Source organism: Neoarius graeffei, chromosome 3, assembly GCF_027579695.1.
Source record: "Neoarius graeffei isolate fNeoGra1 chromosome 3, fNeoGra1.pri, whole genome shotgun sequence".
Classification (NCBI taxonomy): domain Eukaryota; kingdom Metazoa; phylum Chordata; class Actinopteri; order Siluriformes; family Ariidae; genus Neoarius; species Neoarius graeffei.
Window position 1 is genome coordinate 76,143,139 of NC_083571.1, and position 27,362 is coordinate 76,170,500.

The 27,362-nt window shown below is 41.3% G+C and overlaps 2 protein-coding genes across 2 annotated transcripts in view; one reads left to right on the forward strand and one right to left on the reverse strand.

Annotated features, from left to right (window-relative positions):
• Nucleotides 1-2,356: 2,356 nt before the first annotated feature.
• On the reverse strand, nt 2,357-10,270 carry ptgs2b (prostaglandin-endoperoxide synthase 2b). Its single transcript, XM_060917355.1, has 10 exons — nt 10,161-10,270; nt 9,829-9,945; nt 9,605-9,748; nt 9,336-9,479; nt 8,861-9,042; nt 8,643-8,726; nt 6,752-6,998; nt 6,160-6,446; nt 5,592-5,739; nt 2,357-4,914 (listed from the first exon to the last, which is right to left on the reverse strand). Exons 1-10 carry the CDS (start codon nt 10,219-10,221, stop codon nt 4,502-4,504), a joined length of 1,827 nt encoding a protein of 608 aa, XP_060773338.1. The 5' UTR covers nt 10,222-10,270; the 3' UTR covers nt 2,357-4,501.
• Nucleotides 10,271-16,429: 6,159 nt separating this feature from the next.
• Nucleotides 16,430-27,362, forward strand: part of pla2g4ab (phospholipase A2, group IVAb (cytosolic, calcium-dependent)) — a 69,945-nt gene continuing 59,012 nt past the window's right edge. Inside the window, exons 1-2 of the mRNA XM_060917357.1 lie at nt 16,430-16,663; nt 21,533-21,668. Of these exons, the coding sequence (XP_060773340.1) occupies nt 21,636-21,668 (33 nt within the window). The 5' untranslated portion in view covers nt 16,430-16,663; nt 21,533-21,635. The remainder of the gene's footprint in view (nt 16,664-21,532; nt 21,669-27,362) is intronic.

Sequence of the window (27,362 nt, forward strand, 5' to 3'; positions counted from 1 at the left end):
ACAAGAATGCAAAGTTATCACTTACTGGTTCGGTGAGCCCTGACAGTCTGGTCTCTCGTCCGAGTTCTCAGCTCCGCACCGTAGCCTTGGGAGTGTTCCGTCGTCTGAGGATCAGACGCATAGGGCCCACCCAGGGATGCCAAATTGTAATGGAAACTTCTAATAAACACTTCAGAACGCTTAGCAGTTGTCCTTTCAGTTATTTATTATCGTAGATCATATAAAAAATATAGGAAAGGAAAGAGAAGAATAGAAGAAGACACCACTTCTGATGATGTCAAGAGTATGCGCACTCTGAGTTGTGTTTTAGTGGCTGTTATCTATTATACTCTAAAGGCATTCGCTTACTGCTTGCATCTTCACGTGATTGGCTCAAGATTTTCTATGAAGCTTTGTTAAAGCGTGCACCTGGCGTGCTCTGGTATGTGCAGGCGGATGCGTAGTTATGGAGAACTCAGGCACCCTGCTTATCACCAGCCAAGGCCACAGAAAGGCGATTACAGCATTGGAAAAACAACTTTTCTCAGTACACTAGGCCACTTGAGCTCAACACACAGAAACACAGAGAACAGGAATGTTCATGCACTAAATTTCCCTCACAGATGAGATGAGGATCCTAGTGGGTCAAAAGTTTACACCAAGATAACTGTGTCTTTAACCAGGCTGGAACTTTCCAAACTTTAACAAAATGACTTTTAGAAGCTTCTGATTGGTTCTATTGTGTAAATTCAGCAAAGACATCAGAAAAAAAGTGGACTTCCACAAGTCCACAATTTTTATTAAAAGAAATTTCTAATTAAGTGAAATATTACAAGCACCTGTACAAACAGCTGTATAAAAATATAAACATATTCAGGCAATACAGACACTGCATCGTTCAGGAAAGAGGCACAAATGAACTCCCAGGGAAGAACAAACTTTGAAACTCAGACAATGATCCTTAGCATACAGCCAAAGTTGTTACAAATGGCTTAAAGACAAAAGGAAAGTATTGGACCATCCATCACAAAGTCCTGATCTGAATCTCAGCCTAAGTGTGTGTAGATTGTATTAAGTAACTATATCATGGATGCAGTAGAGGATTGTTTTCTAATTGTCCTATGTAGGAAATAGTTCTTTCTGCATTACTGACATTGCAAGAAGTGACCAGTTACTACCTGTGTCATGGCACATATCTTGAATGTGCCTCTTCTTTTTCCTACAAGCACTATTGAGCAATGTGAAAGCAGTAGCTACACTGGTCAAACAGAAACATATATTATGTCATCTTCCTTCTACCAACATTGATATTTCACACGAACACTTGGAATGGATTACCATCTTCTGTGTTTAATTGCTGGGCTAACCCTGGCTGTATCATAAAATGTCACTAGAAAAGAATGTCAGAAATTTGTACTAGGTTTCAATACCCTGTTTGCTGATCAGTGTTTAGTATATAAGATAAATCAACACTTTCGTTTAAAAAAATTATCTCATTCTCTAAAGCTGTATGTTCAATTCTTTTATCATTTATAGTCAAGTCAAATTTATTTGTATAGGGCTTTTAACAACAAACATTGTTGCAAAGCAGCTTTACAGAAAAATAAAGACTTTAAACATATGAGCTAAATTTATCCCTCATACATTTATTTATCCCTGATGAGCAATCCCTGATTTATGTGAGCATATGTTTAATACTTTAAATAAATTGTGCTAGCCATTTTGTGTAAAATATTTACACAAATATATAGTTTTGGGCAACATATTCCTGGAAAATACTGTGTACAGTCTTGTGTGCTGTAAACTCATAATGCAGTATCTATTTTGCACTTTTAAGAGAATACAGAGGAGGATATTAGGGAATAGACCAGATATTACACAATTATAACACACTTGATAGATATGTATGTGACAAATATTCTCATCTCTCTCTCTCATTATCTCTAGCCGCTTTATCCTTCTACAGGGTCACAGGCAAGCTGGAGCCTATCCCAGCTGACTACGGGCGAAAGGCGGGGTACACCCTGGACAAGTCGCCAGGTCATCACAGGGCTGACACATAGACACAGACAACCATTCACACTCACACCTACGGTCAATTTAGAGTCACCAGTTAACCTAACCTGCATGTCTTTGGACTGTGGGGGAAACCGGAGCACCCGGAGGAAACCCACGCGGACACGGGGAGAACATGCAAACTCCACACAGAAAGGCCCTCGCCGGCCACGGGGCTCGAACCCGGACCTTCTTGCTGTGAGGCGACAGCGCTAACCACTACACCACCGTGCCGCCTGTATGTGACAAATATTTTGTCAGCTTATTCTGTGAATGAGCCAGAAAACACCACACACTGCAACAAATACACTGGGAAAAGTGATATTTTGTATGAGACTTTGTTTATTACCCTTTTCCAAAGTTGTTTTTTATTCTTTCCACTGAGTATAGAGAAAAAAAAACACTGTTAAGTGGTTCTGCTCTCTTGGTGGGACAGGTGTTACTCTCTTTAATCTATCAGTAAGAAAAACTATACCCAATAATAGGCATGTATTAAGTCATGGCGCATGTATGTATAGATGGCAGTTCATCCTCTCTTCCAAGCGCATTTAGCTGCCTAGTGATGTTGCATGAGTACAAGTTTGAAAAGATCTTGTGGTGAAATTGGGAAGAAGTATGAATTAATTTTGCCCACCTAGATGAGTAACTGTAACAATGGGGAACAACTAAATTAGAAATAAATAAATTGGAAGACAATGCTGTAAAAATGCTAAATAAATGCTTAGACATAACAAATTGTAAACTAAACTTGTTTAAGTATTATTTCCATAAAAACAAACAATAGTGTAGTGTTAACAATGTTAACATATGGGATCACAATTACAAAAACATTCTATATTTTACGATGTAAATACACCAACAAACTGAACAACTGCTGCTGGCCCAGTTCTACATAGTAACCATTGAGTCTGTTTTCTCCACCACAAAAATGTGCTGTGGTTCTGTAACCAGTAATAACCTGGACTGAGTTTCCCCTAAAGTACTGCAAAAGTAAGAATCATCTAAACTGGGAAAGAGAGAGAGAGAGAGAGAGAGAGAGAGAGAGAGAGGTCATCGTAATACTTGCGCTACCAATTAATATGATGATCTGTGTCCCCCCCCCCACTGTGGATGGTACCACATTAAGACCATAGACATGGTTGTGAATGTTCTTCCTTTCTGCAATTGCTAAAATCAGTTTCCTCTCAAATCTCCAACACTGAACATTTAATGACTTCGGTTTAAAACAATAGATTTTAAGCTAAAACTGTAACAAATTCAGAAATTAATCTGATGCTCATAAACATAAGTTGCTTATAAACTCATAAGTTCCTGTTAACACAATTGCACTTTTTGAATATATAGTATGCAGTTAGATAAATTATTTATAATCGCACTATTTGGTGGCACCCAGATGAGGATGGGTTCCCTTTTGAGTCTGGTTCCTCTCAAGGTCTCTTTCTCCTGTCATCTTGCCACTGTCACCTCTGACTTGTTCATTTGGGAATAATTTATAAATTTAACATTTATATATTTCTGTAAAGCTGCTTTGTGATGAGATGGTATGGTGTAGTGTTTAGCACTGTCATCTCACAGCAAGAAGGTTCTGGGTTTGAGCCCAGTGGCTGATGGGGGCCTTTCTGTGTGGAGTTTGCATGTTCTCCCCGTGTCCGCGTGGGTTTCCTCCGGGTGCTCCGGTTTCCCCCACAGTCCAAAGACATGCAGGTTAGGCTAATTGATGGCTCTAAATTGACTGTAGGTGTTAATGGTTGTTTGTCCCTATGTGTCAGCCCTGCGATGATCTGGCAACTTCTCCAGGGTGTACCCTGCCTCTTGCCCATAGTCAGCTGGGATAGGCTTCAGCTTGCCCACGACCCTGCACAGGATAAGCAGTTACAGATAATGGATGGATGCTTTGTGATGATGTGCACTGTTAAAAGTGCTATACAAATAAAATTGAATTGATATTTGTGCTGCAATGCTTTTGGGAAACTCGACCCTGAACAGACCGCAATGCTTTGTCAGGTTGACTTCAAGACTCCTAGAAGGAAACATGCCCCCCTTCAAAGACCTGTTCACCTCCAGAGAGGTTGTGCAATGTTCTTCATTTACAGGAAAATAGTTGTATACAGTATCCACTGCTGTACATAGAAAGTATGTGTTCTGTGTGTTCAGTGTTGTCTGTGTTCTTGACTTTATCTTATTGTAAGCACAATGCAAGCTCAACAGCCATGTCAAAATCCTTCTATATACACTACACTATACTGATTTACAAAGATATATAGAATATTCATTTAAAATACAGCATTTTATATAATAAAACAGATCTTATTAAAGGAAATAAATAAAATAAATATGTAATAAATAAATATGTAATAAATAAATTTAACAAACAAACAAACAAATAAATAAATAAATTGAAAAGCTATGTTAAGAGTTCAATTCTTTCTAGTGATTCGTGTCGAGAATCAATCACAGTAGTGGTTTTTCAGAGCTCAGAGGTCCGCTTTTTAAGTAGAATTGCTGGGTTGACATCTTTTGTGCCTGAGTGTGCCATGCTTACATCGATTGTCGTCAGTACTGAGTCCTTTACATTGGGCACATGAAAAGACACAGTAGGGCAAGGCCCCTTGATGTTATTGCATACCAGCTTCTGCAGCGAGGCTGTGTTGATAATGTTAAAGCCAATTTTGCCACCAAATGTGCTGGGCTTCCAGTACTCGGGGGAGCAGATGGGGTTTCCCATGAGGCCTTTCAGTGAGTATGGGGCACCCATTTCCACCATGGTTTCTCCAAAGATGGCGTTGGACCTTGGTTTTTCAACAAGCAGGCCGGTGTATAGCTCCATAGCATCAATATCGCCATACAGCTCCTCCAGCTCTGCTGCCATCTCCTTGTCACCTGAAGTGTATAATATGCTGTGTTAGTCTGTCCAGTCCACTGATACCAACTGATTTTGTACTTAATTATCCTGAGGGATCCTATGTTAAAGGTATACTTCCCCTATAAATGCTATAAATGTGGCTAGCAATAAGCACTACTACCAGCTTTATCATTAAGGCAAGTTTTACTGACATTATTAAAAACTGCATTCAACACCACACTTGATTCCATTACTAACATCAATCATCAATATACATTTGTCAATATGAGTGGCAGAAAACCTGAGGGTTAACAGTACTAATTTGAATACTGACTCCTTCAAATACACTCATTAGAAGATTTAAGCCTTTAATCCCATATATATATATAACATGTATATTAACATTTAAAAGCCCCATAATGACAGAAGAGTTTTTGCTTCCTTTGGACTACAGTCAGGATTACACAGGCGAAGCAAAACTGATGGTTGATGTTGTGTTTGCCAGATTGCTGTTTGGAAAAGCTGTCTACAGTTTCATTATGCAAGGCAGTCAGGCCACATCTGTCATCAAGCCCAATCTACTCCAGTGCAGTTTATATCTCTTTATAGTAAAGGTAAACTGTTTTAGATGTCTTTAAATAATATGAGAGAGTGTTTTGAATAAAAGCATCTTCTGACTCATATGTTAACATAAGACAGTGCATTTCCTTCTCACCTGTAAGCTCTTCAAATGAGTCATACGGCTTCATGTTGAAGCGTTTCCTATAAGCATTGAAAGACTGGTAGCGCATCATTCTACTATTCTCAATCGACTTTGTAGCCACCATCATCAGTGCAGGTGGAACATTGTGACCACCTGCAACCTACAGAATAAGAAAAATGAATGAATGAATGAATGAATGAATGAATGAATGAATGAAGAGTTAAATTTACTGTTGTTTTAAACTCATGGACATTTTACACTAATCACAGATCTAACCCAAGTTAACTGTAATACACAATACAAAGACACAAAGCTACTTCAGGTTAATTTATGGATTAGGATAACTATATAGGGCCTTGTTTATTTAGCCTAATCCATAAAGTACTCCGGAGTATTTTTTGTGTCTTTATATTGTGTATATAATAAACATCCAATATCTTGTCACCTTTTGAAACCTATATTTAAACCTGACCCAGGTTTACTATTAACTTGAAAACTAAGCAAAACCCACTCATACTGTGATGTAATTTTATGCAATATAATTGGTATAAACAGGCCTACAGTTGGAAACACTGTTTACCCTGCCTGCTGTCTGCTTGGAGAATGAATCCACCAGATTACTTATGCCATGGTTTGTCACAATTGAGGTGTTGAAGAGGAACTGCTTGTAGCTGTAGACTTCACCCTGGATGCAGAAGTTATCAGGCATGAGTGGGTGCCAGTGGTAAAGGGTATTAAATTCAGATGAGATCCGGTTCTGGTACTGGAAACGCTGGTTAAAGAGGAGCTCTGGATCAAATTTAAGCTTCAAGTGGTAGCCACTCAGGTGCTGCACATATTCCTCAATTACAATCTTGATGGTCTCACCTACAGAAAGGAATGGCAAGAGTTCTTAAAGAGGGTTTCCAAAAATATAACCTGACACACAAGATCTTCTTGGTACAGCATGAAAAATGCTGAAAGATGAGAATGAGAATATAATTTTTTGTGGAGGACATACATAAATGAAATATGATGATTTGACAATAGGGCTTTGTCTGCAGACAGGGAAGTAAAGGTTAAAATAGCTGAAAAGTTTAACCACACATATTTTTTCCACAGAATAAAGTTGTAATTTCCATTAAGAACCGAAAACACATTCCATTCATCTCTTTGAATAGAAGTTCCCTCACCAATCAAGATGAGTCTTGTGGTCTGAAAGAGCCTCTCATCATCCCAATCTGGATGCTCCTGCCTAAGAATGTCACACACACGGTTGTGTTCCCGAAGCCAGAGAGTAGCATACATCATGAGGCCTGGGACCAGACCAAAGGCTTCATGGCCGACAGCGAAGCGATGAGACTCAGGCACATGAAGTGGATAGTGCATATTCACCTGAACTTCACTGACTAGGGGAGGATAAACCTCACCATCCAGAACCTAAACAGGACAAGAAAACATTTATTTCACCACTTCTAATAAAAAAAATTCTCTTTCAAAACATAAATAAAAACAGTGGACTAATCAAAGGGTGTGTGAAATTGCAAACACTGAAATATAAAAAGATCAAATAAAAAGTAGGGTGGCACGGTGATGTAGTGGTTAGCACTGTCACCTCAGAGCAAGAAGGTCCTGGGTTCAAACCCAGTGGTTAACAGGGGCCTTTCTGTGTGGAATTTGTATGTTCTCCCTGTGTCTGAGTGGGTTTCTTCTGGATGCTCTGGTTTTCCCCATAGTCCAAAGACATGCAGATTAGGCTAATTGGAGGTTCTAAATTGACCATAGGTGTGAATATGAGTGTGAATGGTTGTGAAACTGTGACAGGTTGTCAAGCTGGCAGTAGATTCAGGCCCTGTCCACATGGCAACGGATTCAGGTGAATCCGATACAATTGTTTATCGTTTAGGCCTGGCGTCCACACGGCACCGGCGTTTTGGGTGCCCCAAAACGCAATCTTTTGAGAACGGGTTCCAGAGTGGAAAGATCTGGCAACGTTGCCATTGCGAAGTCGTCTGGATGAGTAGAACGGATTTGTTTACGATGACGTCACAACCACATGACTGTCAGTGCTTCACGCCGGGTAGAAGTGTAACGAACTCAATGTGAGTTGTCAGCAAATCCTATAACTTGGTTCATGAAACGCGCTTACAAAATATTTTCACTGTGAATATTTATTGTGTAATGGTGCAAAGTGAGAGAGAGAGAGAGAGAGAGAGAGAGAGAGAGAGAAAATAGCCCTTAGGGCAGAGTCAATACCGCCAGCAAAAATAGGGAAAAAAAGGAGCGATCTCACCTCTTCAGATGTTGGTTTAAGTCTTACAATACATTCCTCAAAAAGGGCGTAGAACAACAAATTAATCCATCAACGTGTAGCATTCAATTTATTCCGGACCATTAAAGACGCCGCCTTCCACGTAGAATCATACGTCATCCTTGCCACCATATTGGATAGGTCAAAGCGGAGAATAAAGATGCCTCATTCATGTGCTGCATTTAACTGTACCAACAGGTTTACCGTCCAAACGAGATTACATGGGATTACCTTTCACAGGTGAGACTGGAAAAATACTTTTCATTGTATTTGGTCATTATAACGTAATTTTACGAACAGATTTTCCTGACTTTGTGGCTAATATGAAGTCTCGCGCATAATAGTTTATGCGCATGCGTCCTTACTTCTTCTATTGTTCTGGTGTCTCCGAAGGGATCGTCTTACAGCGCCCCTAGAGGTGTGGCATGTGTATTGCATCGTTTTCAGCAAGCATTGCGTTGCCATATGGACCTGATATTTTACTGATCGTTGCCCATTTGGACGCGATATTTTTTTAAATAACATCTCGTTGCCGTTGTCGTGTGGATGTAGCCTAAGTGTGCTCTCAATAGACACAGACAGCCTCGGCTGGCAACTGACAGGCCAATTGGCCTACAGGGTGTCAGGATGAAAGAAAAAAGTAACTAATACAAATATTACTAATATATTTAACATTGAACATAGCTTTGAACTGTAATAACAGTGTCAGAGGTCATGATATCATTAAAGGTTTTCATTACTTAGTAATTATTTATATGAATGCAAAACCCTACCTGATATTTTAGCTTGCCATCCTTAAACAGCCGGAGTTTATGTTGACGTTCAAGTTCCTCTCCATAAATGTGATTTAGATCAACCTGAGGAATTTACATTATAGCAGTTATGGAAGATGTGGATAGATGATATGGTTCAATTATCACATGACAGAAAGTGAAAAAAAATCCGTCTCATCAAATAGCAGAGATAAAGTTACTGAAGGGTTCAGACTCACCCCATGGTTCTTGGCCTTAGTGAAGGCTGGGCCTCTATTCATGTCAGTTTTGAAGAACTGGTGTGTGAAGTGCTGAGCAAAGAAGGCAAACATGAGACTGGTGCGCTGTGGGTCAGGGATAAACTTCCTCCTGAGCAGGAACCTCTCCACCACCACCTTTACATCAGGCAACTCTTTTTTACCTGAAAAGAGACCGGGCATGAGAGTTGAAACAAATTACATAACTAAAGCAAAGGCTATGCAAATGCCTTTTACAGAAAATGTCCTGAAGACTTTAAATCTGCTGTCAAGGATATTTTTCCTCTGAATGTGAAAAACTAATCTCTAAGCATTTCTGAACCCCTTCAGCACATTCTGATATGCATGCAGCCTAGTTCCTCTCCTTGGCCTATAGGGCAGTGATATAATGTCACTATGATATTGTTGATAAGCTTTCAAAAAATGCAAAAGAACAGGTTTGGACAGTGACACTCACCAGCAACTCCCATAGGTGTTGGGCAATCTTTAGGAACAGGAGGTAAAGTACGTGTGAAATAGGACAGATTGGAATAGGCTTCCCAGCTCTTGTAACCATAGTCAGCATTGAAGGTTGGGGGACTTTCAATTAAATGGGAACGTGCTGAGTGAAGAGATAAGAATGTTGAATATAGTGTCAAAATATATTACTTTGTAGCCTTCAAATACTTCAGAATCTTCCAGACAAAATAAATGCAAGAACTGATAGACCTCTGGGTTTCTACTTACATGTTAAAACATAACGCATGATGGAGTCTCGCAAAAATGGTATGTTGTTGATGATGTTCCAGAAAGCTCTAAAATGTGTGAGGATGTAGTGCACCGTGTTTGGTGCTGGTTTCAGAGATACTTTCAGCCATGTGAGGAATTCAGCTGTTGAGAATAAACAGTTTGATTTTAATGAGCATCTTGTTTATCTTGTTTTTTCAATACCACAAACCGTTTCTACTTACGAGTTGTGCAGTTTTGCCCATAATAACCAGTCCGTGTGCAGTCACATTCGTAAGAGTCCTGTCCAAGAGCTGTACACACACCACGGTTCTGGCATGGCTGTGAGCAACAAGGGTCGGCTGTAATCAACAGCAAAATCCTGGTTATTCCTTATTTTTTATTCAATATTGGATTAAATAGAGTATTGCATCACACAACACCAAAATACCAATGCGTTCCAGTTATTTGGATAGATATGGCTGTTTCGGTTTAACGAAGCATTATTCTATACGTGGATCATATCAGAGTAAATTGAGATTTTAATCTGTTTAGTGTCTGTGCTAAAATAACTCACCTCCATTGCAAGCCAGGACGCCCAGGGATAAAAGAAGAAGGAACAGTCCGGTCGTGTACATTCCTGTGATTTTTAGTGTGTTGCAACTTCAGTTGTTTGCTCGCCCGCTGAAACCTGAGAGTGAATGAACTTGAGTAAGCGAGTAGCTTTTATAGTGTACTTCAGGTGACGCAATTGAGACGCTCAGTAAACATCTGGCTCTCTGCTGCTTCTACCAGCGAACTACCAGAGGGGGAAAGGATGCGTCGTGCACCTTATGTACTGACCACTGTGGACCTATGAGAAGCATTTGTGGTCGAGCCAAGGTGAGACAGTAGGTCAGTGAAATGAAAGGTTTCATTGTTCGTGATGACTCAAGTCTCGAGCGCAACTCCAACACGGAAACCCTTGCGATTAGAGCTGTGATTGTATAGCACCGAGACGTTTACCAAATACACCTACTATCAAAATGAAAGACCAACAAACAAATGCAACTAAGACGGAAACTTTGTAATCTATGTGTGGTATGCATCCTGCGTCACTGAAATTTGGATTAATGAGTAAGTGTTCATGCTAAAAAAGGAACCTAAATTATTTACTGTGCTGTTAGGGTGGAGACATGTCCAAGATAGAGGCTTTGGAAAAAAAGTAAATAATAAAAATAATATATATATATATATATATATATATATATATATATATATATATATATATATATATATATATATATTCCATACCTTTTTGTGCTTTATCTCTAATAAAATCAAATGCTCATCACTTATATATATATATATATATATATATATATATATATATATATATATATATATATATATAAAATCTCATTATCTCTAGCCATTTTATCCTGTTCTACAAGGTCGCAGGCAAGCTGGAGCCTATCCCAGCTGACTACGGGCGAAAGGCGGGGTACACCCTGGACAAGTCACCAGGTCATCACAGGGCTGACACATAGACACAGACAACCATTCGCACTCACATTCACACCTAAGGTCAATTTAGAGTCACCAGTTAACCTAACCTGCATGTTTTTGGACTGTGGGGGAAACTGGAGCACCCGGAGGAAACCCACGCGGACACGGGGAGAACATGCAAACTCCGCACAGAAAGGCCCTCATCGGCCACAGGGCTCGAACCGGTCCTTCTTGCTGTGAGGCGACAGCGCTAACCACTACACCACCGTGCCGCCCCATATATATATTTAAGTGAGCATTTGATTTGATTAGAGATAAAGCACAAAAAGGTATGGAATATTCATAAGCTAAACCAAAATAAAAGTAACCCACACATATATATGGGGGAAAAATTGCAAATCATGTGAAGGTTACATGTGAAAGTCTGAAAACAAAATGTGTGGTTTTGTTTTCTTGAGGGAAAACCCCTATTTTGTAGAGTGTAAGATGCAATCTGGGACAGCGTACACTACAGTAAGAGGCGTAACCAAGTGGTTGAGATAGTGTCCAAGAACATCTGTGCTGAGTACGGATTAGAAGTTCCCAAGTCCCAATGGGGTGTACCCCCAAAAGTAGCTGAAAACAACAGAGCTAGGATCCTGTAGAACTTCAAGTTCCAGACTGACAAGCAGGTGCTGGCTTAACCAGACATAATGGTAGTAGACAAGGAGAAGAAGAGTGTAAAACTGTAAACAACTGTCTTCCTCAAGCTTGGTTCCTCTACCAGATCTCTGGGAGTTTGAGGGTTCTCTGCTGTTCCTAGGACTGCACTGTTCTGGACAGAGAACTCAGATGTTGTATCTGAAGTCTGCTGAAGCCAATCTCCCAGTTTGGGGGTCACAGCCCTGACTGGGACCACTTTGGCCCTTACCTTCCACATCTGTTCCAGTTGTTCTTTTGGTCCCTGGTACTTCTCGATCTACTTGTGCTCCTTCTGCCTGATGTTACTGTCAGCTGGGATTGCCACATCTATCACAACTACACTCTTCTTCTCCTCCTTGTCTACTACCACTATGTCTGGTTAAGCCAGCACCTGCTTGTCAGTCTGGAACTTGAAGTCCTACAGGATCTTAGCTTTGTTGTTCTCAACCACTTTTGGTGGTACACCCCATTGAGACTCGGGGACTTCTAATCCGTACTCAGCACAGATGTTCTTGGACACTATCTTAACCACTTGGTTACGCCTCTCAGTGTACACTGTCCCAACTTTCATCTTACACTCTAAAAAAAAATAGGGGTTTTCTCTAAAGAAAACAAAACCACGCATTTTGTTTTCAGACTTTCACATGTAACCTTCACATGATTTGCAATTTTTTTCCCCAGATGAATTCCCACAAATTTGCATTTGTAGATCATTTGCATGTAACATGAGCACAGAACACGTTTTATGAAATTATATTCAAATGGGCTCTGAAAAAGAGAATTGTTTAGGCAGTGTAGTCTAATCTTCATAAAATCATACGTGTCCTATACAGATACTAAAAATGGGCTCATTACGGTCTGTTGGCTAACTTCCTAAAACTTGAAACACCTAATAATTCTAGATTAAAACTTTTTGTAAGATGTTGATGTAGTTTAGCATCTTCACCTGTGAGGAACTCATCTCATTATCTCTAGCCGCTTTATCCTGTTCTACAGGGTCGCAGGCAAGCTGGAGCCTATTCCAGCTGACTACGGGCGAAAGGCGGGGTACACCCTGGACAAGTCGCCAGGTCATCACAGGGCTGACACATAGACACAGACAACCATTCACGCTCACATTCACACCTACGATCAATTTAGAGTCACCATTTAACCTAACCTGCATGTCTTTGGACTGTGGGGGAAACCGGAGCACCCGGAGGAAGCCCACGCGGACACGGGGAGAACATGCAAACTCCGCACAGAAAGGCCTTCGCCAGCCACGGGGCTCGAACCCGGACCTTCTTGCTGTGAGGCGACAGCGCTAACCACTACACCACCGTGCCGCTGTGAGGAACTCAGTACTGCATTTGTGAATTAAATTAAAAAAACTTTACATTTATTCTTCTGATGTTGAAATTGTACTGATTTGACAATCATAACAACTGTCATATCCAGGGTTTAAGGTATGAGGTTGCAACGAGGTGGGGCAAGAACACACTAAAGGGCGGCACCAACTAATTATGTATATTGCAAGGATGTACATTGTTCCTTGGTGCAAAATTGCATTACTTAAAGGTGCAGTAGTGTCTTCAGCAAAAGTGTTTTAAGTCACTGAGAAAACTCATTTGGCAAACTGACTTCCAGTCTGGAATCCTTGGGTATTTCTCAATGTCAAGGAATGATGTTTAACAGCTGTATTTCAAGGATGCCACATCATAGAATCTTGCCACAGGACTGTTCCGATGTCTAGATCCTTTGAATTCTACCAAGGACTGAGTCCTTCATTCTTAAAGCACCTACAATCCCATGCGCACATACAAAATGGGACTTTTTCAATGATGCGCACCTGCTTACCAAGGAAGTATTCTTGACTTTGAGAAATAGGCATGAGGAGAATATGCAAACACCACACAGAAAGGCCCAGTCGGGCATGAGTTTTGAACCCAGAACTTTCTTCTTACTGTGAGGTGACAACTCTGACCACGGCACCACTGTGTCATATCAGAAAAATATCTTTTAGAAATTTGATTTAGGGTAAGCTAAGGGGTGAATTTTGGTGGAAATGCTTATTTCAAGGTCAAGCAACCCTGTGCTACATATGTAGCTACACCCTTGATGTCAAAAGTTACTGTACTGTAGAAACACATCTATGTCAGCTTGAGAATGAGGTTTTTCAACACCTTAACAATTAGTTGGCGGTGACCTAAATGCGTATTTAGTTTAGCCATAGAGTGTGGGATGCTATGCTCTTACTTTGTGTAGTTTCATCAAAATTATGGGGAAACATACATGTACCATATACTCACTGACCACTTTATTAGTAATACCCATACATCTGCTGTTTTATGCAGTTATCTAATCAGCCAATCCCTTGACAGCAACACAGTACATAAACTCATGCACATACAAATCAAGAGCATCAGTTAATGTTCACTTCAAACATCAGAATGGGAAAAAATTGTGATCTCTGTGACTTTCACTGTGGCATGACTGTTGGTGCCAGATGGACTGATTTGAGTATTTCAGAAACTGCTGATCTCCTGGGGTTTTCACACACAACAGTCTCTAAAGTTTACACAGAAGGGTGCGAAAAACAAAAAATATTGAGTGAATGATAGTTCTGTGGGTCGAAACACCTTGTTGGTAAGAGAGGTCAGAGGAAAATGGCCAGATTGATTCAAGCTGCCAGAAACGATGTAGCAAATCATAGCAACTTGTTACAACCGTGGTGCAGAGCATTTTTTAACATAGTTACTGGGAGACCAAATGGTCTCCCAGTGGCCAGATTTGGTCTCCTAGTCAATGCCAAACCAGCTTCACTGGGAGACCAAATTTTAAACCAAGTTATGTCTTATCGTTTGGTTCAATCAGTTGCAATTAATTAACCAAGTACCATGTAAGTATACATTTAAGAAGGAAAACTTAGCACTGCATTAACTATGTTGATATTATGCTGGCTGAAACAAGGATTCGTAATGCGGCAATTTGCATCACAGAATATGCCGCAGCGGTGCAGCCGCATGGACTCTGGGGCCTGTGATTGTATTGCCCAGACCAGTTGGTCTCCTAGTGGAAAATCCTTAAAAAATGCTCTGCCGTGGTGAGCAGAAAAACATCTCAGAATGCAACAGTAGAAGACCACATTGGATTCCACTCCTGCCAGCCAAGAACAGGAATCTTAGGCCGAATCCCATTTCACCCCTTGGACCAACCCCTTGGCCCTTCCCCTCCATTTTGCGCGTTCACGTGAAGGGGTAGGGGTATCCCAATCCCAGTTAACGCGGAGGGGTAGGGGAAGGGGTAGGGCTTCTGTACCCCTCGAAACAGAGATTTTCCTGGAGCTGACTCCGAACGAAGGGGTTTGAGTGATTTCCCACAATGCCATGCGGATTTCAGCGAGATTTCATGCGGATTTCAGAAAGATGGCGGTTCCCGCGGCGAAAGATTGTCATAAATGTATTTTCTCCATTATTTACGTGTTTTAAGTTGTTATCCAGAGGAAACACGCCGCTTGATTCGCTTTCGAGCTGAGAATGAGCAGCGATTTCTGAAATCCAAGCTGCTGCTAAAAAGCTTTGGGAGTGAGTATTATTTTCGGTTGCTTCACTGCGTACGTTTTGTTCTGTTATTCTCACTTTTATTGTTTACATGAGTGTTCTGACACCTCATTCTGTCGGATGTGGTGCACGACGCGCCAAAGATATCCCATTCAGTGGTGTTAGTTAACAAATCACACCCTGCCAGCAGAGATTTCTGGTTCTGCCTCTGGCTCTGACTGTAGCGGCTGGTCGCAGCCAATGACGCATTTGGTCGCGTTTTGCTAACGTAAACGCTGACGGAGGTACGCGATGACGTATGCGATCGTTGAAGGGCTATCCCAATACGTAAGGGTTGAATTTCAAGCCCTATCCCTTGTAGCTCAGTTTCAAGGGGAAGGGCCAAGGGGAAGGGGGAGGGGTAGAAATTAGAATTGGGATTGGGCCTTAGAATCAAAACAAGTTCCTATTAAAGTGGCCGGTGAATGTATCTCATCTCATTATCTCTAGCCGCTTTATCCTGTTCTACAGGGTCGCAGGCAAGCTGGAGCCTATCCCAGCTGACTACGGGCAAAAGGCAGGGTACACCCTGGACAAGTCGCCAGGTCATCACAGGGCTGACACATAGACACAGACAACCATTCACATTCACACCTACGGTCAATTTAGAGTCACCAGTTAACCTAACCTGCATGTCTTTGGACTGTGGGGGAAACCGGAGCACCTGGAGGAAACCCACGCGGACACGGGGAGAACATGCAAACTCCGCACAGAAAGGCCCTCGCCGGCCACGGGGCTCGAACCCAGGACCTTCTTGCTGTGAGGCGACAGCGCTAACCACTACACCACCGTGCCACCCGGTGAGTGAATGTATGTATGTATGTATGTATGTATAGGCTTGTAGTTTTACACAACCTTACAACAGAAATTCTCAAACTTTTTCAGATAGTAATAATAAAGCCATAGCAGGAGCATTATAATAAAGCAGTGAAATTAGGTTTCCCCCTAGTGGAAAAAAAATGACACAACTTTATAGGTTTCCTTGCAGTCTGATTTGCCAGAATAATTTAAAACAACTCAGGCATTGGTAAAAGTCGCGATTTTTAGGCAGACATCGAGTTTTCACTGTTTCTTCCGCCTTTTCCTCAACAGGTCCTCGCACTTGCACCTCACAGACAACAGACAGATGGATTTCCTCGACCCGGTGTGTGTTTGAGGGATGTTTTGTAATCGGGGCGTGTTTATGAGCACAAGGAAAAGCCAGCGTTCTGCTCTCCGGCACCTCCTCCTGTTCCTCTAATCATGATTACACCGAAATGCGAGATCGTGTGCAGGAAAAAATAATGCGAGATTTTATTTTTCTAGGACACCGTATTTGTGATAACATCTTCGGGTGAGTCCGTTGTTTGTGCTTCTATAGTCGTCCAGTTGAGAGTAGGAACTAGGTGGAGTGTTACAGGCGCGCAGCAGGGAGGAGAAAGGGAAGATCATTCAGCTCAGTGCTGAACTTTCTGAAGACTAGACAGTTACAGGCCTGTGTGAGGGTTAGCTGAAAATATCTAAACATATAGACATTTTATATATCAAGTAACAGCTGGCAGTCAGTCTCATTTGTTAAACGCTTAAGAAAGTCATTGAAGTGTGAGCAATGCAGATAAGTGTGTGAGTCAGGAGTGTGTTTCATTGCCATATTGTGTCCAACTTGTAAATTACTGTTCATTTATACTTCAGCTGCTGGAATACTTTAAATAAACAGTCTACCTCACCATCATTTCCTTCTCATTTATAGCCTGTGTAGGGGAGAGCGAGGAGACTTGGGACAAATTTTCAGCTTTGTTTCAGATTGTGTGAAATTCTTTGTGTCACATTCATATTGCATTTGAAAGTATTTAGAGTGTCTTGCAAAAGTATTCACTCCCCTTGGTGTTTGTCCTTTTTTGTCGCATAACAAGCTGGAATTAAAATGGATTAAAGTGCATTTGATTTACACAACATGCCTGCCACTTTAAAAGTGCTTTTTTTTTACTGTGACACAAACAATAATTAAGCTAAAAAAAAACAGAAATCTGGAGTGTGCATAGATATTCACCCCCTTTCGTATGAAAGAGCTGGTCCAACCAGTTAACTTCATAAGTCACATAATTAGTTGATTAAGATCCACCTGGGGCAGCACGGTGGTGTAGTGGTTAGCGCTGTCGCCTCACAGCAAGAAGGTCCTGGGTTCGAGCCCCGTGGCCGGCGAGGGCCTTTCTGTGCGGAGTTTGCATGTTCTCCCCGTGTCCGCGTGGGTTTCCTCCGGGTGCTCCGGTTTCCCCCACAGTCCAAAGACATGCAGGTTAGGTTAACTGGCGACTCTAAATTGACCATAGGTGTGAATGTGAGTGTGAATGGTTGTCTGTGTCTACGTGTCAGCCCTGTGATGACCTGGCGACTTGTCCAGGGTGTACCCCGCCTTTCGCCCGTAGTCAGCTGGGATAGGCTCCAGCTTGCCTGTGACCCTGTAGAACAGGATAAAGTGGCTAGAGATAATGAGATGAGATGAGAAGATCCACCTGTGTGCAATCAAAGTGGCACATGATGTATGTATAAATCAACCTGTTCTGGAAGGACCCTCAGGCTACGTTTACATTAGACCGTATCTGTCTCGTTTTCTTCGCGGATGCACTGTCCGTTTACATTAAACCGCCTGGAAACGCCGGGAAACGGGAATCCGCCAGCGTCCACGTATTCAATCCAGATCGTGTCCGCTCCGGTGCTGTGTAAACATTCAGAATACGCGGATACGCTGTGCTGAGCTCTAGCTGGCATCTCATTGGACAACGTCACTGTGACATCCACCTTCCTGATTCGCTGGCGTTGGTCATGTGACACGACTGCTGAAAAACGGTGCGGACTTCCGCCTTGTATCACCTTTCATTAAAGAGTATAAAAGTATGAAAATACTGCAAATACTGATGCAAATACTGCCCATTGTGTAGTTATGATTGTCTTTAGGCTTGCCATCCTTCCACTTGCAAGTGGTAAGTGATGTGCGCTGGGATCACACACACAGTGGCTCAGTCCCGAATCACAGCTTGTTCACTTCACTCGCGTGCTCTGTGAGCTGCGCAAGGCCGGAGTGCGCACCCTCCAGAGGGCACTCGCTATTCAGGGCAGAGTGATTTGGAGCGCAGGATGCCTGCGGAGCCGAGCGTATCCGTGTATTGGCATTGCTGTGTGCACGCAAATCGTGTATTGGTGTTGCTGTGTGCACACTAATCGTTTTAAAAACGTTAATCTGATGATCCGCTGATACGGTCTAATGTAAACATGGGCTCATTCTGCAACACTACTAAGCAAGCAACTCCAAACAGGTCAGAGACAAAGTTGTGGAGAAGTATAGATCAGAGTTGGGTAATAAAAAAAATCCCAAACTTTGAATATCCCATAGAGCACCATTAAATCCATTATAGCAAAATGGAAAGAATATGGCTCCACGACAAACCTGACAAGAGAAGACCGCCCATCAAAATTCACAGACCAGGGAAGGAGAGCATTAATCAGAGATGCAACAAAGACACCAAAGATAATGCTGAAGGAGCTACAAAGATCCACAAGTGAGATGGGATTATCTGTCCATAGGATCACTTTAAAGGAACAGTCCACCGTACTTCCATAATGAAATATGCTCTTATCTGAATTGAGACGAGCTGCTCCGTACCTGTCCGTGCTTTGCGCGACCTCCCAGTCAGTCAGACGCAGTCAGACGCGCTGTCACTCCTGTTAGCAATGTAGCTAGGCTCAGTATGGCCAATGGTATTTTTTGGGGCTGTAGTTAGATGCGACCAAACTCTTCCGCGTTTTTCCTGTTTACATAGGTTTATATGACCAGTGATATGAAACAAGTTCAGTTACACAAATTGAAACGTGGCGATTTTCTATGCTATGGAAAGTCCGCACTATAATGACAGGCGTACTAACACCTTCTGCGTGCTTCGGCAGCGCATTGGCAGGAGTGTAAAGAGACTGTGTTGTGGGTATGTGTTGTCCTTAATAATGTTATGGGCCCTCCTGCATTGTAAATGCCCTGTAGTGATGGGAAGGCTGTTCCAGAGATGGACTGGGCAGTCTTTATCACCTGCTGGAGAGCCTTCCTAAGAAGAAAGAAGAAACCTTTGTTTGTCACATGCACACTTCAAGCACAGTGAAATTCATCCTCTGCATTTAACCCATCTGAAGCAGTGAACACATGCACACACAGTGGGCAGCCACACCAGAGCGCCCAGGGAGCAGTCAGGAGCCAGTTACCTCGCTCAAGGGCACCTCAGCCCAAGGCCTCCCCACGTCAACCTAACTGCATGTCTTTGGATTGTGGGGGGAACCGGAGCACCCGGAGGAAACCCACGCAGACATGGGGAGAACATGCAAACTCCACACAGAAAGGCCCTTGCCGGCCGCTGGGTTCAAACCCGGAACGTTCCTGTTCTGAGCAGTGCAGTTTTCATACCACACTGTGATGGATCTTTGCTGTGACTTCTTCAGAAGTTGCTGAGTGTTGTGAGACCAAGTGAGGTCCTCACTGATGTCAGTGCTGAGGAACTTAAAAGTTCTTATCCTCTCAACCTCTGTCTCCCCAATGTATGTTGGGGTGTGCTGCTCCCTCCTCCTCCTCCTAGGATCAATAATCATCTCCTTGGTCTTATTTGTATTTAAGAGAAATTATTTTTAAGAAAACAACTATAAGTCAATTAATTATTGATAAATTTTGTCAACTAGTACAAAAGCTGGGGGGACTTAGTAGCTGGCAAATAGTTTGAGTTTACCAGTTTGACTAGCTCAATCTGTGTTTGAACAGCTGGTAGTTGGTCAGAAAAGCAAGATTTTTGAACAGGATCATGTGGGGACCCTGTTCATCCCAAGTTTGTATTGGCATTCCTGGTTCTAACATATGAAAGTGAATTCAAAGAAGTGAATCGTGGAGCTTAACTAAAGAAATGAAAATGTGTGAAAGAATGTGAGTAGATAGAAAGAACAGGAAATAGTCAAATAACGTGAGTGGGAAGCCAAAGGGGTCATAGCTTGGGGGCCGTGACAGAGCCTGTTGAAAGAGGTTGCCTAATTTGTGTGCGTGTGTGTGGTGGGGGGTGGTGTTAACTGAATAAACAATTCAGCATTGCATTAGCATTAGATTAATAATTTGCGTAAAATGATATGGAAAATCACTCAGTATGATGGTCAGTGACTTTATTTTCTTCAGAATTTCTCTGACTCATTATTGGACTTAACAATAGTCATCAGTACAGTACATTCAGGATTTTTTAATTGTTTATAACCCATTTCCTTTCAGTTTGGTCATTTGCTAACTTCCCTTTTCTAGCTAGCTTCTCACCAACACACAACAACTACTATCATTTTCAATTAAATTGAGGAGAGTGAAGATTAGCATCTGCTCCCATGTACATGAAGCCTGCAATTTCATTTTTTAAAAACTGCTAGCTAAATACACTCGGAGGAAAGTGCTAACTGTTCCTTTCCATGATTGATTAGTGTCACAGGAGAGAGTAATGCCAATATATTCAACCAATTTTGCACTCTTGGACCTTCTTGGACGGCTGTAGCATCATCATCAATCAGACTTGCAATCTCCTGATGGTCTAACTTTTAAAGTTGTTGCCTTGGAACTCACATTTAAATTAAATGAGTGGGTCCCAAGACTAGACACAGAATTGCTGTGTATTGTGCCTGTGTATTCTGTTGGTTTCCCTGATGTAACATATCTGTTCAAACTCATCAGCTACATAATTTCTTTTATGTCGGTGTGTTAGAGCTGAGAAAAATGTACAGAATAGTGGTAAACCAGAACCACTGCTGAAATAAGTCATTTAACACATGCTGAACTTTCATAAATTCTGCTCAGTCATGGTGTTTAGTGTGACTGAAATGAGTGTTTTTCTCTGACCACAATTACCAAGAGTATTATCTTAGTTTTCTGAGTTGCACACTTCCTCTTTTCTTGCTCTCACCCCTTCTCTCTCTCACACACACACACACACACACACACACACACACACACACACACACAGAATAGCCTGTCCTATTGATCTTATTAATACAGGCTGTATAATGCTTATATATTATGTACAACATCATGATTGCCATTTTAATATAGACTGACATTCCTTCCTGTTAACCTTTTAGTATTTATTGTAATCAGAGTACAATTTCAGTTTAAATTCCTGTGTAATTCCTGTCTCATAAATCACCCTGTTCTTGCTATGGCTAGATGATTATTCCTACTCCCATACGGTTTCTACATCAGAGGGCCAGATTTTCACGTGGACAGAGGATCGTCAGCGAGTCCTCATCACTCCATGTAAAACACCACTATGTCTGCGATTGATCCTTATCAGTACATCATTGTAAGTACCACAAAATTGTACTTTCCTTTTAATAATCCTCTTTGCTGAAAAAAGTACACATTTATTTAAAGGTGTCATTCCACGACAAACCGTTTAATACTTGCTCTTTTTTAAATACCATAGGTCACTCCGAGTTGCATATGCATGCTGCACGTGAAAATGTTCTTCTACCCCCATTCCCTGTATTAGCCTATGAAAGAAAATAGACGGAAAAATGAGCGAATCAGAAAAAGCCCTACGAACTTATGTCACTTTGAAAATTAGTAGTCATGGCCTCGCCCATAACCCACTGGAGGGAGCATCACAGTGCTGTTAGCCAATCAGAAGCGATATGTTTACATGTCATGAATATTCATGAGTAAGAGCTGAAATCCTGTCGTTCTCTCCCCACACACTCCTCCACCAAACTAGAACAGCCTGAAACAGGAGCACCACAGCATTTTTTTCACCAAAACCGGCTCACAGGGATTCATTCATACTAGAGACCACCGCACAATTAATGAAAAAACGATGCAATGACACCTTTAAAAAAGGCCATGTGCACTAACCTCTTTTATGCAAATCAGAAGGTGTTAAAACCGCAGTGTATCTTTCATAATAGTTCATTACAGTCAAAGGCAGTTTTATGTTTAATGTGTGAATATGGTGCAGATATGCAGACCTTTTTGTACAACACTATCAGACCTCCATATGTTTATCATACAAGCTTGGCCAATAGCTAATAATTCATAGTCGGACAGAGCAAACCAGTACATTACCTGTCACATAAAATGGTTTGTTGACCAGGTTGGTTTCATGTGTAGCCCAAACATGTGCAAATGTCATTTTCTTATTTTACTTTTATAGCTTGTTGCAGCTGGGGCTGGGTGATATGACAGTCTTAGATCATGAATGATATATTATGTAAATATCTCCACGATCCATGATCCGTGTTTACAGAGAGCTCATGTATATCATTATTTGAAACACACTTTATCAGTTGCACTATAAAACTCTCAGACATGGCATCCTAAGTTGTTTTATGAACCATACTTTATTCACTGTTACAGCTTGCACACTCTCTGACAGACACAACACTAATATTAATAAAGAGTAGGTGATTCCTTTAGCTTAGATTTCTTCCTCATTTTTTTAAGCATAACTGATAGCTGAGGAATTGGTGCCAAAAAAAATCAACATTGGTGAGATGGAAGTGATGGAGTTTACACAACAGGCACTTTTGCTTTTTTTTTTGAGTTTTTTTTTTTTGCAAATTATAACTCGGCTGTGCTGTCACTTTATGATCTGGTCATGCTCCTCTGAGCTCTCTTATCATATAGGCGTTTTCACCCACAGAACTGTCACTCACTCAGTGTTTTTTTTTTGTTTGTTTGTTTTTCTGTGTGAACTCTTGAGACTGTTGTGTGTGAAAATCCCAGGAGTTTCTGAAATACTCACCAAGGCCGTCTGGTACCAATAATCATGCCACGGTTAAAGTCACAGAGACCACTCTTTGTTTATCTTCATTCTGATGGTTGATGTGAACATTAACTGGAGTAGAGCCCTGCACTCCCGCGGGAGTCCCGCGGGACTCGCGGGACCCGCCGCAAAGCAGTGCGGCGCGGGACGAATTTTGAAAGCTCATTGCGGGCGCGGGCGGGACCGGAAGTGCACATATGCGCGTGCGGGCGGGAGCGGGAGTGCACATATGCGGCGCGGGTGGGAGCGGTGATGAGCTGCAGTCCCGCTAACTAAAAACATGCTTGAAATAAAATTTACAAATTATTAATTTATGTCTATCATATATAATTTGTGCTGGATATTTTATTTGGCATTAATAAAAACACTTTAAGATATCTAAATTTGCAGAGAAAATCAGATTGCCAGATTGAGTGAGAAATGGCATCTTAAACTTGCCATTGATCATCCTAAGGGGAAATTCTTTGATCACTGTAATGACTCACAGTTCACACCCAACTAGCAAGAAAACCATGAGTGAATTGATTTACTTGTTGCGTTAGTCTACAGAAATCCTTCCTGTAATATGCAAATTTGGCTGTCCAATCAGAGGTGGCCAAATTTGCATATTACAGGAAGGATTTCTGGGATAGCATTGAGTCAAGCCTACCGTCACTGTGTAACGTGTCTCTCTGATTAAAGTTGTAGACTAACGCAAGCAGTAAATCAATTCACTTCTTTTACTAGGTCTGCTTTACAATAAATAAAAAAAAAACATTGGTACAAAGCAAGCCCATTCACTTTTTTATGCTGATCAGAGAATTACAATGGTTTCTCATGTGATAAAAATGTGTGATTTGCGATTAAATATTTTAATCGTTTGACAGTACTAATTATTATTATTATTAGAGATACTACATGCTGAATTCAGAAACAAGGTAAATAATAACAAACGTGAGCTGTAGATATTTATGCTCAAATCCACTCAAAGTAGGGGGCGGGGCACCATCACGCTGTGTCAAGACAAGAACTTTCCTGAGAAATAACGCGAACGTCTCCATCATGCGGGATTTGCGGGTGGGAGCGGGACAAAATATGGCAGGTGCGGGCAGGAGCGGGACTGAAAATCATAATTTTTTTTGTGGGCGCGGGCGGGAGCGGGACTGAAAATCATAATTCTTTGCGGGCGCGGGCGGGAGTGGGACTGCACAATGCGGGCGCGGGCGGGAGCGGGACTGAAAAATCCGACCCGGCAGACTTCTAAACTGGAGCTTTTGACCTGTATCTGTATGGTTGTATGTATTGTGCTGCTGCCACATGATTAGCTGATGCAGAGATGCCTACTAGTACGGATTGGCTGTATTTTGTACGGAAAAGTTACGTAAATACAATGTTATGGCAAACAGTGTTATTCTGTACGGAATTATTATAAAGTCTTAAAAAATTCCAGTGAGTTGTTTTTAAATGTCCAAGCGACTTTTTCAATCCATGCGCGATTCACGGCTAGGCTATTTATTTTTACAACAACCACACATGCTGTGTGTGACATGCGCAGATTCCACACATGCCATGTGTGACATGCGCAGATTCCACACATGCCATGTGTGACATGCGCAGATTCCACACATGCCGTGTGTGACATGCGCAGATTCCACACATGCCGTGTGTGACATGCGCAGATTCCGCACATGCCGTGTGTGACATGCGCAGATTCCGCACATGCCGTGTGTGACATGCGCAGATTCCGCACATGCCGTGTGTGACATGCGCAGATTCCGCACATGCTGTGTGTGACATGCGCAGATTCCGCACATTTGTTTGCGCTGTTTTCGATACGGTAGAATGGCCATGCATTACACCCAGTCAAAAGGGCAATGGATACGCGCACTGCAAACTGTGTAGAACTGACATTAACATCACTCATGGTGGTCGCGATGACTGCACGCGGCATGTCAACTACAAAAAACATATGGAGTATGCTGAAATGGCGAGTCAGGCGGAAAGTAAATCTGGGGGTATCCAGCAGTATTTTACGAAATCTGTGGATGAAAAGACACGGAACGTGACACGTGCTGAAGCGGTGATGGTTGACCTATGCTTGGAGTTGAACTTGCCGATTAGTGCCATGAAATGTGAGTTAAACTTATTCAGTTTCTTTTTACATGTCTGATTTTTATTCACTGAAATATCAAACACTGGCTGTACTTCTTTAATTCAAAGTCTTTTCAGTGTTGCAAGTGCAAATGTACATGTAGTATGATCAAAAACAGAATTTTATGATTAGTGCTGTTGGGATTGTGGCAAAAAATTGAGCATTCCACTGTTTTAAATACAATTATAAATGTTATTTTATTCAATGGCTCTTCTGAAGCATTATGCTGAGGTATTTATATATTGGGACATTAAGATAACAATGTCGGACTCTCTTTGGCATGAAATAAGAAATTTTTTTTAAATTTTATTAGAATCCGTTAACAGGTACAACATTTTGCCAGGCAATATAATATAATACTTTTGAGGAGTTACATTCAATACCAATGATTGGTAGTCAACCGTAATGTCTGCAAACAGGGAACACTATTGTATTTATAAAAATGTGATATATTGTATGCTCTAGAAATTTGTTGAGTGGAAATTCAGTTGAGATGGCTGCTCGCGTTTTGTTTATTCAATTCACACAAAACAGTTCTTTTTAATAATTTAAATGTTAAACATATTGGTATATATACCTCTTTATAATGGAAATGCACATAAATTAATGTTACTGAAAGTCATTCCAAAATACTGAAAAATGTTTTCAAGAATACTGAAATTCAAAATTTGGGGTAGGCATCTCTGCTGATGAGATAACTTCATAAATGTGCAGGTGTACATACGCTTGTAATAAAGAAGAAAGTGAGAGGACAAAGGCAAGATTGGCACAGTGAGGAAACATGACAGATTAATTTAATCACCAAGAAAGCAGGCCAAAGAGTGTTCAGAAGTAAACAAATGTGTTTGAAAATGGCATTCCTCATGAGAAAATAAGCAGAGGTGGAAAGTAACGAATTACATTTACTCACATTACTGTAATTAAGTAGATTTTTTGTGTAATTTGTAATTTTTAAGTAGTTTTTGAAATGAGTAATTTTACTTTTACTCAAGTATATTTTGAACCAAGTATTTTACTTCGCTACATTCGAAAACCGTCCGTTACTGAGTAAAAAAATTAAATGCAGGGGAAAAAAAACAATTGGCCTGAACTGAAAGGAAGCTGGTGCAGGCGCGCGCACGGAATATCCATATTAGCCTACATGTATGGTTGGATGATGGCTGGTGCTGAGGTAGCTGAGCAAGAGATAGAGGAGGTCATGGAGGAGGTTGAGGATTGCCAAGAAGAGAATTCCCATGGAACAGATGCGCCGGACAGCAAGGGCCGTATCTCAGCCAGTACTTTGCATTCAAATGCAAACGAGGCAATAACATAATAATGCAATGCAAAATATGCCTGCCGTGCTGCACAGAGCTATCAGTCTACAAAACTTCCACATCAAATCTGCGGAAGCATGTGGTGATAAGTATGTGCATTTACCTGTGTATCCCAAACGTTATATTTATTGTTTGGTTAAAACCTTCCACTGTTAAGTAAAATGTGCCTTCATTATCAATTCTTTTGGCCGCCTAGCATCCATACTGATCACTAACGTTTCAAGTGAAGTAGCCTAAATGAAATGAATCACCTCACGTTTACAAATTTGTTTTATCAGGGCTACCTTGCCTGTGTTTCAGAGAGCATGGACCTTCTTAACTCCTTTCCAAAAATAAAAATAAAAACCTTTCCCTGAAACTCAACATGGGCCTTCCGGCCTCAGCTGCCTGTGAGCGCCTTTTCAGCTCGGCTGGTTTATTGTTTACCGCAAAGAGAGCACGGATTAGTGCAACAAACTTTGAGAATCAGCTCCTGCTGAAACTCAACAAGAGCGTTTCAGTTTAATGTTTTAGTATTCAGTGGGCAGAGTGGGCAGGGCACTTTATTTCATTTCTTTTATCAGCAGTCAGTGTGTTAATTTTTCAATTAAGACAATTGATATAACTTATGTTTGCTATAGAAAGAAAAAGAGAGCACAGTTAATAAGGAATTGCTCAACATTTTCACTGTCTTGGATACTTTGTTTGATTTTGGTTTTATTTTCTTTTTTTATTGTGGCGTTTGAGTTGGACCATACAATTCAGAATTTGGCACTTTGCTTAAAAATGTTTTATGGGGTGGTCTCAAAA

What these genes read in the sequence shown, in the direction of transcription:
- ptgs2b (XM_060917355.1), bottom strand. Translation starts at nt 10,221, where the DNA reads ATGTACACGACCGGACTGTTCCTTCTTCTTTTATCCCTGGGCGTCCTG. An exon ending in CATGCGTTATGTTTTAACAT is followed by an intron (nt 9,480 to 9,604) that starts GTAAGTAGAAAC and finishes CTCTTCACTCAG; the next exon opens with CACGTTCCCATTTAATTGAA. An exon ending in CCAAGCAGACAGCAGGCAGG is followed by an intron (nt 5,740 to 6,159) that starts GTAAACAGTGTT and finishes CTTATTCTGTAG; the next exon opens with GTTGCAGGTGGTCACAATGT.